Source organism: Neurospora tetraspora, assembly GCF_033439725.1.
Source record: "Neurospora tetraspora strain CBS 560.94 chromosome Unknown B0H65scaffold_8, whole genome shotgun sequence".
Classification (NCBI taxonomy): Eukaryota; Fungi; Ascomycota; class Sordariomycetes; order Sordariales; family Sordariaceae; genus Neurospora; species Neurospora tetraspora.
Genome location: NW_026944390.1, coordinates 1644092 through 1657478, shown reverse-complemented (window position 1 = coordinate 1657478; position 13387 = coordinate 1644092). Strand labels below are relative to the sequence as shown.

The 13387-nt window shown below is 41.2% G+C and overlaps 2 protein-coding genes across 2 annotated transcripts; one reads left to right on the top strand and one right to left on the bottom strand.

Moving 5' to 3' along the window:
- Positions 1-281: 281 nt before the first annotated feature.
- On the bottom strand, positions 282-2172 carry B0H65DRAFT_512129 (major facilitator superfamily domain-containing protein; the record flags this gene model as incomplete). Its single annotated transcript, XM_062828550.1, has 4 exons — positions 282-760; positions 815-948; positions 1016-1986; positions 2071-2172. 4 exons carry the CDS (start codon positions 2170-2172, stop codon positions 282-284), a joined length of 1686 nt encoding a protein of 561 aa, XP_062677711.1.
- Positions 2173-3429: 1257 nt separating this feature from the next.
- On the top strand, positions 3430-5446 carry B0H65DRAFT_478290 (serine incorporator/TMS membrane protein). The gene is made up of 3 exons (XM_062827473.1): positions 3430-3701; positions 3780-3859; positions 3918-5446. The coding sequence occupies exons 1-3, from the start codon at positions 3651-3653 to the stop codon at positions 5230-5232; spliced, it is 1446 nt and encodes a 481-aa protein (XP_062677710.1). The 5' UTR covers positions 3430-3650; the 3' UTR covers positions 5233-5446.
- Positions 5447-13387: the final 7941 nt, after the last annotated feature.

The window sequence follows — 13387 nt, the reverse complement described above, 5'->3', positions numbered from 1 at the left end:
GATGCTTATAGAATTGCAAAATGGTGATCTAGAATAGCGCCCCCCAAATCTTCAGACATGCCGCCGCAATACCCAGGGTCTTTCTTCTGCCCATATACCCTTCTAACGCCAGATATGTACAAGCCCGCTGTATGTATCAAAGTTGTCATGAAAACTATCCCCCAGCCGTTTATCATTACGATTGTTACTGGTATTCCATCCCGTTACTCCTCTTCATTACTAGAACGAAGTGAAATCTGTCCTCGGCGACAAGAAAGCCAACGAACCAACAACCAGGACGCCTAGTCCTCGGCTGTCCTGTTTGCCTCTTTCAGTCTCTGATTGTGTTGCCTCCTGATAGTCCACAATGAGACGCAAAGCCCGATAGTGCAGGCACCAAGCGTCATGTAATATGCGTCTTTGTAGCAATCGATACCATCCGGGCAAGTGCGTTCTCCCTCGCCGTTGACAATGCTGTGCTTGTCAAAGACCTTGCCATAAAACAGATTGAAGACATTGCCTGAAACGACAGGGCTCAGAGTCATGAAACCCCAGTTCTGGCTAAGGCCATGAATACCGAACGATTCGGCCACAATGGATGGGAAGACGCCGAAGAGGAAGCCGTAGCCAAGACCAGAAAGACCGGAGACGAAACCGAGTAGGTGTGGGTTGAGGATATTGAGCGCACACAGCTGAGCAATGAAAAAGATCAAACTTGCTACCGCAAGGCACCAGACACGGCTGGCCTTCAATACCTTGACGAGGAAATCTGATCCGACACCTTGAAACAAAAAAGTTAGTTCGAATTCTTGGCATGGGATTGAACTTTTCTTACCGCTGAGCAGTCGACCAACAAAGCTACCAACAGACAGGATGGAAACGTGCATCTGTTGCCGATGAACGAGGAATGTGTCATCAACTGTCTTGTCATAATATCTCCACAGAGCGTTAACATCATGGCCGATGTTGCTGTTGGAAGTTAGCGAACTGGTCTAAACATAGATCTAGGGAGTTATAGCATCGATTCAAGACGTACTTGATGGTCATCAAACCAATTCCAGCCAAGATGGCCATAATGCAGAACAGTTGCCAAAAATCGAGACTCTTCAGCAAGGCCCAGCCACGAATATCTACACGGTGCGAACGATCCATATCAACACTGCTCTCGACATAAACATCGCCCGGTAGTGAGGACGATCTGGACACAAGGGACGATGTCTCGTCGGCGATGTCTTCCTGTGCTTCCGCAGAGGCCGCTTCGATGTCATTGGATCGGCGAGGAGGGCTGACGTCTCGAGAAGATGAGGGCTCCGCGAGCTCGTCGGTGCCCCCGCTGAGGGCCGGTGCTGTAGTGCCACTGGGAGTGGTGTAAACAGTGGGCGACATACCAGGTTCTTCATCGACGTAACTGCGACCGGCGTGGGCTTTAGACTCCTCAGATAGCGTCCGGCGCAGTTTCTGGGAGCTCGAGAGCCCTGGCCTGGATTGGACCGGGCGGTACGAAGTATGCGGGTAAACCTTGAGGAAGAAAAATCCAACAAAAGTAAGGACGAAAGTGCCAATCGAAAGGAGCATGAGGAAGGCGCCAGTGTTTCCGGGAAAGAAGACGCTCCCGGAGACAGAGAAGAGGAATGCGCTAAGACCAAAGGCGGCCAGCGGGAAGGCCGTGGCTGTTCCGCGGTGATGAGGCCAGTTCAAGGCCGACGTCTTGACTGAGGCAGCAAAGGCCATGCATGATCCAAATCCAGTCAAGAAGCTGAAGATGCAAAGCAGGGGAACGGAGCCAGTGCCGCTTTCGTAGGCGGCTTTGAAGGGGAAGTATCCCAAGCCCAGCAATAAGGCACCGCCAATGACTGGTGGGCGGGTTCCTCGGCGGTCGATATACATTCCAACTGGCACGCCCATTAAGTACATGCCCAAATTCCCGGCCAGTCCGATCAGGTTGCTCTGCGTCGTGGTGAGGTGTAGCTTATCGGCGAACTGAGGAGCCCATGCTGAGTAGACATACTATCGAGAGTGCGCATTGTTAGCAGTAGTCCCATGCGGTAGTGGTAGCTTTGTGTTGCACGACAGGTCAGGGGAATCGCCCACATTTGTTCCACATGCTAACGATATAGCCGTTGCTGCTATGCTCGACACCAGGCGGGCGCGGTAAAGCTGCTGGTCGAGCATTGTTTTTGTTGTATTTGTCATGGTTGGGATAACCCCAAGGTGAAGAGACTCCTGGACAGCCAAGTATCACGATCAAACGGTCTGAAGCATCCCCGCGGCGTCTTTGCGATAGAGGGCGCCCTGGTCGCAAAGGGTGTCGGAAACCGGACCTGGAACAGGCTGAAACTACTACGACGATGGGAGAATCGGCAGCAAGTCTTGAATGGCAATTCAGAAATAGGATGGGGAAAATACGATCAAGTCAAGTTGGGAGGAGGGAGGGAGATGTGTGTTGTCATCACTAGGGACTTCCAACAGGCGCCTTATCTGACACTATCAGCCCGTGTTGTACTCGTTGTAGGACAATTAAGGTAGTTCCAAGGATCGGAGGATGGGGGTTCGTTGTTAGCGGTTGTCCCTGTGACGCAGGCCCGCTGATTGTCCCAAATTCCATCTTGTGATTGGCCAAGCGCCGGCGGGCAGCTGGCAGTCGGTTCCGATACAGGACCTGAACAGCTGTACGTATGGGGGAGGTAATCCACGGGTTCCAGTCCATGTGAAACATGATCAGTCGTCCATCTTCCCGTAATGGTCTCTCCTGAACCTCTCTTCAGTCGGTGGGGGCAGAGCTGAGCTGGAGGTGAAGAGAAACAGCACTTTTATCTGTGCCTGAATCTACAGAATCGTGGTACAAGACCGTCATTAGGTAACCACGTAGCATCATGACTGTTGGTGAGCAGTGTCCACTCACCGTAGGTGGGTAATGGGTATTGGCATGGATGGACCCGGACAGCGGGATGCTCCCCAGATTCAAAACGGGTCCTGGAGTCACGATGCCGGCGCGTCCCCGCTTGCCCCGGCCTCGGGAAACGGGATGCCGGCTTGCCCGGGATCCATGTCCGTGGATCCGGACCCGAAAGCGCAAAGTCGCATTCCGTCCGATCGAGTTTATCGACTTCGGAGAGCTAGCGCACGTGGTATTGTTGCGATTCAATAGTTCAATGGTACCCGGATCTGTGCTTCGTTTCAGTGCCTTTTGATGTCATCAAATGACTGGAAATTGACAATGTGATTTGTGTTGATTTGAACTGACAAGCGAGACCGGGAGCTGAGAAGACATGGAAGAGTCCTTCCACCTGACTGAAGTCGGTTCAAGTTGGATCGAGAGATCGAAGCCCGCTGGACGTGCGGTGGCGCAGTGTGGCTTGAAACTAGCTTGAGAGATGATTGGTTCCGAGAGACGGGCTTCTGCCAGCCGCGTGTGTGTCATCTGGGGCTGCTACCCGCCCGCTGAACCAACTGCCCTGCCCTGACGTCTTGGTCGCAAGTTGACGACGCTGCGGGATCTTGGATGATTCCAGACCTCGTTACCTATCAATCTATCACCAAACCTCTCTTTCTCGACTATTGCGCCGATACGATTTGCGCCAAGTTTCAACGGCGACCATATTTCCGCTCTTCTTCTTCGCAAAAAGGACCAAAATCAATTCGAAAACCGAAAATAGCCAGCCGTCGTCGCGATGGGCGCGCTTCTCTCGCTGCCGCTGCTCGCGGTGCCGAGTCTAGGCACTGTCAGTTGCCTCCCCACCACGCGATCACGAACTCAACGTTATGATCCATCATACTAACCATATTTTCCCGTCACACAGATCCTCGGATTCGTTGGTAGTTGCTGCGGTGCTGCCGCATGCTCCGCTCTTTGCAGCGCGTGCGGAAAATGCGGCAACAGGTTGGTGATGACGGTCTCTATGGCGTCCAATTTGCTGCGCTAACATCGGCTCTTATAGTGTCCTTACCCGTATCGGATATGCCCTCATCCTTCTCATCAACTCGGTACTCTCGTGGATAATGCTCACGAAATGGGCAATCGAAAAACTACAACACCTCACTTTCAACTATGTCAAGATCAGCTGCGGAAACGGAGATTGCTATGGCTGGCTTGCTGTCCACCGCATCAACTTTGCTCTCGGCTTGTTTCACCTGATGCTGGCTGGCCTTCTCCTCGGAGTTAACTCGTCCAAGCACCCACGCGCCAAAATCCAGAACGGCTTCTGGGGACCCAAGATCATTGCTTGGCTCAGCTTGATCGTCCTGACCTTCTTCATCCCGGACGAGTTCTTTGTGTTCTGGGGCAACTATATCTCGCTGATTTGTGCCATGCTCTTCCTCATTCTCGGCCTTATTCTGCTGGTTGACCTGGCGCACAACTGGGCCGAGTACTGTCTGGCGCAGATTGAGGATACCGACTCGCGTACTTGGAGGATCATCTTGATTGGCTCGACGCTTGGCATGTACCTCGCGTCCCTTGCCATGACCATCATCCAGTACATCTTCTTCGCTGCGAGTGGCTGTTCCATGAACCAAGCAGCAATCACCATCAATCTGCTACTCTGGATCGCCGTTTCGGCCATATCTGTGCATCCGACAGTGCAGGAGTACAACCCCAAGGCGGGGCTTGCGCAAGCCGCCATGGTGGCCATTTATTGCACCTACCTGACCATGTCTGCGGTCTCGATGGAGCCTGATGAGACCGAGGACCGGCGGTGCAACCCTCTGGTGCTTGGCCAGGGCACGCGGACTACCACCATCATTCTCGGCGCCATCGCAACCATGCTCACGGTGGCCTATACCACCACACGGGCAGCAACCCAGAGCCTTGGTCTTGGTGGAAGCGGAAGGGGACAGATCCAGTTGCCCGATGACGACGACAGTCATGACCTCGTGACAACACAACCAGGCCGGCGGGAGATGCGGGCCGAGGCGCTCCGTAGGGCCGTTGAGGAAGGAAGCCTTCCCGCAGATGCTCTCTTATCAGATGACGATGAGAGCGATGCGGGTGATCGTACGGCTAACGATGACGAGAGATCGAGCACTCAGTACAGCTACGCCATGTTCCACATCATCTTCTTCCTGGCCACTGCCTGGGTTGCTACGTTGTTGACCATGGACTGGGATGACAAGAAGCAGGGCGACTTTGCCACGGTTGGTCGCACGCTGTGGGCGAGCTGGGTCAAGATTGTGAGCTCGTGGATCTGCTACGGCATGTATACCTGGACCCTGGTTGCACCAATTGTGCTGCCAGACCGCTTCGATAGCTACTAAACGGTTTTGCTTTGGCGCTTCGGGTACCCGCTTGAGGTTGAGGGAGTACACTACCTGTTTTTCCTCACTTATCACATTTTTGTATTGGAGTTCTAGGAGCTAAGGCTAATCGGGTATATGGGGTCAGAACGACATGGGGCTTTGATAGTTTTAGTGAAGCATTGCTTTCGAGTCTCTGGTTGAGCATTGCTGAATAATATTTGGATACCTTTCATGTTACAGGCGCCCATCGATTTCAGACTTTATGAGTAGGTATCAGACATTGGTGAGATACTTATCCGTTTCTAACAGAAGTAGAGATAAGATAGGTTCATTCAGTGTTGACATGGATGGAAGCACTGAAGAGCGAAAGTGGCCGCTATGTTTGGGCAAGACCGATGATATCTAGGTATCTGGAGCGCAACTTCCTCATACGGACTTGCCAGCAAAGTACCCTAAGGCTGGTACGTTCTTTCCTTCACAACCCGCACAAACCTCCTCTTCAGAGTTAAGTAAAAATTTCCAACAAAAATTTTCTTGCCCAGTGGCATCTCCCCATCCGTCTGGAGCTCATCCGAGTTGCATCATCCGAACCTTCGTTCCAGGAAAAGAGATCCTCGTCTTCTGTTGTCTTTCGAAACCCAACCATTTTCTCACCCCAAACATCCGGTTAGATCTCCTTTCGGCCGGAAGTCCTTGTCTTTCTTCCTGTCATTCGATCTTTACTTTCTTCTCCCGCTCTCGCGTCATTCATCCTTCACCGGTTGTCGCAAGGAGGTGTCAGGTGTACATCGGCAGAGCTGCTCACAGCAACGCGGCATCGTGGACATTCCGGCCTCTCCCCGGTAACACCAGAATCAATATCTCGCTCGGTGTGCAAATCGAGACATCCATTGAAAGGAACAACGGACAACCGGATGGTACGTATCTTGAAACTAGCTGGGTTTGGGTGACGTTTACCATCCCGACTTCCGCGTCGTTAACACTGCATGTCAACACCAGTACCGTACCACACATTACCTTTTCCATGAATCGCCGGGATGACGTCAAAACATAGGGCTCCTTGTGGAACTTCCTACGGCCGCTTGATCGGAGAAATCAGTAGCCAGGTTCTGGGGTGCCTTATCCAGCTACCCCGAGCCTTGTCTCGACAGAAGGATCAGACGGAACAGTATCCAGAGAGTACCCTGTGCGAGATGCTTCCATCCATGGAAAGGATACCATATTTCCACGGCCATGGTTATATGTATGAGCTCTCTGTTAGAACTTATCCGGAGATCAAGGTACTTCACGCCCCCTTCACCATGGGTGGTTTATCCGAGACTTGTTTGCCTGCCATTTCTAATGCTGAACTTCCTCAGCCCGCTTTCTCGCCTTCGCCGTCACCCGGCTGTCTTCTCGTTCGTCGGAACTTGCAGAGCCGCACCACACTCCCAGACACTCATGGGGGAAGTCCACAGAATCAGTCTGTGAGGCAGACAACCGTTGCGTACTACCACGACAGACTGATAGACAGGGGCATATGTCACAAGAAGTCATGATTACCCTGATTATAACCATGCCGGCCAATCGTTGTTTCCCTCACCTGGAAAATAGTGTTCGATGCTATGACAGGAAAACCCAACAATCGCCCTTTGGTCATTCCCATTTGCACAGCGTGATTTACACTAGCCTGATTCGAGGAGGCCAAGAGCGTCTGGATGAATCGGCTCCATCCCGCGATGTGAAGAAGCACGCGAAAGGAGCACAACAGGCTTGACGCATAATCACATGGTACTCCATCTTTCCACTGCATAACGACTAGTGTATATCAGTAACCAAAGGCGACCAAATTGAGAGACCCCAATTGCCGGAAAAAAAGGTCTGTCCTGCGAGAAACCGCCCAACACGTTGATTGATGACTGGGAAGCTGACAGACCAACAGCCAACATCGCTGACTTTAGCACCTATATGGAAGCTCTCCTGGCTGTCGACCAGTCGCTACGTCCTTCCATGCTCCAGACCTTAATCTTATCTCGCCATCCCGCATGTCTTTGATCTTCTGGGCCAAAGGAACGGAGTGGGCCTGCCATCATTGCATACCTGAGCTCCGCCAGCTTGTGCAACTGTTTCACAAGCTGACAGTATAGACGCTCGCGAAACAGTGGTCTAACAACATACAGCTTTTCAATATTGGAAGGAAAGGTCGGGGAGTTTTCCATGAGCGCTGAATTCGCTTGAGCTGTCTACCTTCCCTCCCTGTCCTTGACATGGGCCGCACAAAATGACCATGGGAGCGCAAGTTTGCTTCGGAAGGATTCTCATACACATGCTTTTCCTGCCATTTCACAGCTTTACGCGCGTAGGCGACAACATGACACTTCCTATCCACATTGGCTTTGGTAAGTAGGTGGTAACTGAACAATCCGGCAAGAACAGAAGTTGACCAAGATAATCTCCTATATTCCGATCTTTCGTTAGTGTCTTGCATCCAACTGCGAACTTCAACCACGCCAGCTCGTCATCCCAGAGGGCATCGAAGCTTGAATGTAGTTCACAAAACACCCAACGCCAGAGCTAATCATGTTCCTTATACGTACCAAGTCACGCAGCTTCTCAGATAGCCTGTGGAAATGCCATTTGTCAGATTTGCTGGTGATTGATTGATTCTGTGTGTTTGATTCGAGCGCTCTGGTATGGGGGGTTCTAGGGGTAACCCATATTTGCTAAGACCTGTTAAATTAGGTAGTTGGGACTTTGGTATCTAGCCTACATCTAGCTAGAATGCCACCCTAGAATCTAATATACCCCTTCACTTACAAACCTCTTTTTTTTCTTTGAGGTTAAAAGTGAAACTATTTACACATTGCTCTCGTCGTTTTATATCCCTAATCCTAATATTTTATCCAAATCGTCAAAATCCACTTCTCCCGGTACTGGATTATCTCCTCTTCCGTCTCCTCGCGGCAATATTTTAACTATATTTAATAATTCCCTAAATCTCTTGTACTCTAGAATACTTAATACCTTTATTAATCTATCTATTAGTATTAACTTTATTTCTAAATATTTAATATTAAGAGTCTTTTTTTCGAGAATTTCTCCCCTTAACTAATATTTATAAATATTTACGTACTTTATCTTTATACCAAAGGTAGGCATTTTTTTATAAGTACTTTAATAATTTACTAATCATTATAATGTAGAGTAGGAATAGGATCCTCTAATAAGCTTACCCCTAATACTAATATTAATCAGTTTATGAAAAGGGTTTCTTTAACTACTTTTTCGATTATATATACTTTTATTTCTATTATTAATGTAGTAACCGCGGTCTATTTAATTACTCCCTAGTAGATTAAACTACTATATAGTTTAATTATAAATCCCTAAGAGCTCTTATAGTTACTCTTATTATTAATAAACGAAGCGTTAGAAGTAATTTCGAATTTATTATTCCCACTAAAATAGAATACCTATATCTTTATTATTTTTAAATACCGTATAACTTTTTCGTTCGCTACTAAATAAGTAGAATTAGGATTATAATTATATTTAATTAGTTTGCTTAATAAGAATACAATATTTAATCGAATATTAATTATTATATATAGTAAAGAACTTATATTAATTTAGTACATTCGTATTTTTATATAATTAGTAGTACTTTTATAAGCAACTAATTATTTATACCCTATAAGTATTAGGGTAGGACGGTAGCTAAATTTAAATAGTTTGGTAATTTTATTAATATATACTTCTTAAAACAACTAAATTTTTCTTTAATTTCGATTACGTATAACTTCAATACCTAAAAACCATTGGAATTTATTTCATCTTATTAAGTAATATTATAATTATAGTTCTATTATATATTTTTTAACCTCCTCTATTTTGCTTTTATCGAACGCAAAAACCATATTATTGATATGGTATAGTATAAAAATACTATTTTTCTTTATAATATATAGGTCTTTAGGGATTACTTTAAATCCTATCGATTTAAATACCCTATTTAATCTTTATTACTATAGTAAGAGAGTTCGTTAGAGACTATGTAGGGCTTTAATAAATTTGAAAACCTTCCCAGGTATTCGATACCCTAGCGGTATATATATATAAATCTCTTTATTGAAATAAGTATTTACGAAAGTATTAATTATATCGTATTAAATAAGTTTGAAATTAAAGCGAATAACGAAAATGATAATAGTACGAAATAATCGACCAATTAGAGTAAATGCGTACGTATTTACTCTTATTTTCTTTTATTAATTACCCCTTACAATAAACTTCGCTTTTACCTTATTAAATATCCCGTTTTTATTGAATTTATAAATATAAATCTATATATAATCGAAGGTTTATTTACGTTTAGAGTAGGGGATATCTTTATCAACTTCAATCTACGTTTTTATATCCTTATAACTTTTAAAGTAAATTTCTTTTACTTCTTTAAATTATTAACTGAATAGATAATTATTAAAATTATAGTACTTTTTAAGTATTAGGGGGAGATTACGTTAGTATACCCTATTAAAATAATTGTATTTTATAATTAACTTTTCGACTTCTACTTTAATAATTATTTTTTCGTTTATTTTAATTATTAATTAAGCTAATCTACCCATATTAAACGCGGCTTCCTATAATTCTTAATAATAAGAATCCTAATCGATAGTTCGGTTATTAAAATAATTAATATAGAGTACAGTTAGCAAGGTAAATAGAAGCGACAGGTATAAACTTATAATATATTCAATAAATATCTTATTATAAATAAGCTATTGAATTAGTACCTCCTATAGCCGATTACTTTTATTTTAGAAGACTGCTTAATTTCCTTAATAATCCTCCTAATTTTAATTAAGGAAATTCGATAGGAGAGGTTTAATATTACCGTTATTAACGTCGTTTAGTAACGTATAGTTTTTAATATAGGATAATTTAAATACCTCTGAAGGTTAATTAATAAATTCGTTTATTTTATTAAATAAATTAATATATTACTTAGTAGTAATTCTGAAATTATCTTTAAATTTCTTAACGTTTAAATAATAAATAATATCTTCGTTAAATATTATATCCTTAATCTAAACGATCAAATTTATATAAGGATTTTATATACAATAAATAAAAATTATTAAATCATTAATAAAATACCCGATCTACGCCTTTAAATTATATTTTTAAAATTTTTATTGCTTTTTTTAGGTAATATTTATTATAGTAAATACCTTATACTTATAAATTCAAAGGTTGTTTAGATCTAGTTTACGTAATTTTTACTAATTATATTAGTTTGTAATATAGGTATAAAATCGTTCGAAAGGAGATTCTTAATTATATAAATAATAAAGGGAATAATTAATAAAGTAAACGATTACGTAAATAATCTTTAACTATAAATGTTTTAATATTTTCGAACTTAATAATATTATATAGTATCTCTCTTTAATTATACCCCCTAAACGTTCTACCCCTCTATTTTATATTTAAATATTAGGAATAGAAGGTTTAAGAACCGTATTATACTGGGCGAATTTATCCCTAATCTCGTTACTTATAAATTCATTATTATATTCGACGGTTTTAACGTTAATATTTTATTAGTATTTTAATATTTAAATATGGCTAACTAAGGTTTTAACTATTATAATAATTTTCCGGTTCAATAAGTAGTAATTTTAAATTAGTCTTAACTATCGATAAGTAATTAGAAGAAGGTAATATAATCCTTTAAATCTTAATTTAAAATTGAGGAAGTCGACGGCGAATTCTTTTCCTAAGCTATAGCTTCGGTCTCTCGAAATGCGGCTAATTTATTATTTTATTTTTACTATCTTATACGCATCGTATTTAATTAAAGGTATATTACGTAATCGTATTCTACTAATATTCTATACATAATTGAATATTTAGGGACTTAAGGAGTTAAACCGCTAATATTATACTTCCGCTAATTATTTCGAAGGTCGTTATATATATAAATTAATTTAATAATGGTACGTTACAAACGAAATTCTAATAAATAAAAGAAGGATAATTTCAAAAACCGTTTAATTATAAATAGTATTTAAATAATCAAAGAATAAACTGTTAATTTTCTTTAAATAATTATTTAGTAGTCGATAGTCTTAATAGAAACTTTGCCTTCGTAATTAGAAATAGGAGACGAAGTTAGTAGTAAAGTTATGGCAAAAGACGGCCTTCTTTAACTATAATTTTAAGGGATCGTTCTTACTCTTAATAACGATATCAACCTCCCTAAACCCTTTAATTTCTATTTAAATATTATTAACCTATAAAGGATTATCCAGATTAATATAACAAAAATAAAGGAAATAAATAATTCTATTAAATATATAAAGTGAATTATTTAAATTGAATATTATTAAATTTTTAAGAGGGTAAATCTTATTTCCAATTTTAAATACCCCGCTGATTTGGAAAGTTACTTTGTAGGTCCGATTCGATAGTTACGTTAACGCTAATTCTTCCTTCTTAATTTTCTTTTCCTTCTTAAAGAATTTAATTACTTCCTTAGTAAACTTTAGATTTTTCGCGAGGTTAGCTTTAACGACGCGTGTAATAGAGGGGTATAATTTAATATATAAAGACTTCGTATTTAGATTAATATACTAATAATTTTTAAGAGAATAATAGCTTCTTTCGTATACTTTATATACTATACTATTACCCCTTTTACGCAGTTAAATTTTAGATTTATCCGATGGGAATTTTCTTTTCCTAGTATTAAAACCCTTAGGCTTCTTATTTTTACCTTCGTAACGAACGTCCTTATTTCTAATATAGTTATAATTTTTACTATTATATTTCTAATTATTATATTTAATACTAAATAATTCGCTAGCGCTAAAAGCACTGCGATAAATTCTTCTTCTTCTAGCAGCGACCCTACGACAGGCGTTATTAATAATGTATTATTTAAAAATCCTTATAGACTTCTATATATTTGAAGGTATTAGTAGTGTTAGACTTAATATATATATATATATATATATTAATAGACTTATAACGGATTTACGGGTCTTTTATACAATATAGTATAACATAATATATTTTATATTTTTATATATAAATATAAAATATATAACCGGAGTAAAATTCCGGTCCGGAGAAAACCTCCGGCCAACAACAGGGATCAACCCTGGATAAAATCCGGAAGAAAATTCCAGAGTCTGAACTTCGAAGCTGAATTCCGGCCTCGACGTCAGTCGTACGAAGACATACGTAACACCATTGGAATGATCAGAAAATGATGATTCCAAAGGTACAAACGGTTTTGTCACTCGATAACTCATTGATCCAAAAAGTCTATTTGAAGAGGGCCTCCCTTGAGGAAAAGGAAAACCAATGTAGATTTTTTCACTCATCGATATCTCGACCAATCTACCCCCATTCCCCACATTCTACATACTATTCTGCTCCACTTTGAACGCTCCATACAGCCGTATCGACCGTACCTTCGTACCATATTCATTCGTTGATCGATACCTTCCAACAAGTAGCTATTTTTTTATTGAATTTCTAAGCGCTATTATATTACTCCGGGCGAACGATTTTGACTACATTAATAAAATTAGAATACAATAAATTGACGACGAAAATTTCTCTGATTCCTTTGTTTTGGCCATTATTTATAATAATAGATTAGGTCTATAGTTAATTAATTTAGTTCTTAGGTTCTTTCGTAAGGATAGCGACAGTTTTATAATATATTTTCTTTATTTTAATTTAGTTGTCGACCGCTTTATAATTTATTATTTGTTTAAATTTCGATATTATTCGTCAGTATTGTATTCTTCCCTTATAATTCTATCCTATAATTTATAATTAATTAATAATTTTATCTAAATACGTACGGCCTTATTACTAGCTACGAACTCTTTCTAATCTTTTTTATTATTAGGATAGAGGCTAACCTCTAATTTATTGAATTATTTATTAATAAGGTCGTCCTCGATAGTAAAGGTATCGATTATAATTTTGTTTCAGTTGTAATATTTAATAGGTTTTTTATAATTAATCCTGTTTTCGTAAATAATAAATTAGGTATTAATACCGCCGTTAAAATGTATAAATTCCGCCTCTATATTATTAATACAGGTTTTTACTTCCTTAATTAAAGGGTAGTAATTAGGATAAGGCTATTTCGGTACGGAAGGTTTCTTAA

What these genes read in the sequence shown, in the direction of transcription:
- B0H65DRAFT_478290 (XM_062827473.1), top strand. Translation starts at nt 3,651, where the DNA reads ATGGGCGCGCTTCTCTCGCTGCCGCTGCTCGCGGTGCCGAGTCTAGGC. An exon ending in CGGTGCCGAGTCTAGGCACT is followed by an intron (nt 3,702 to 3,779) that starts GTCAGTTGCCTC and finishes CCCGTCACACAG; the next exon opens with ATCCTCGGATTCGTTGGTAG. An exon ending in TGCGGAAAATGCGGCAACAG is followed by an intron (nt 3,860 to 3,917) that starts GTTGGTGATGAC and finishes CGGCTCTTATAG; the next exon opens with TGTCCTTACCCGTATCGGAT.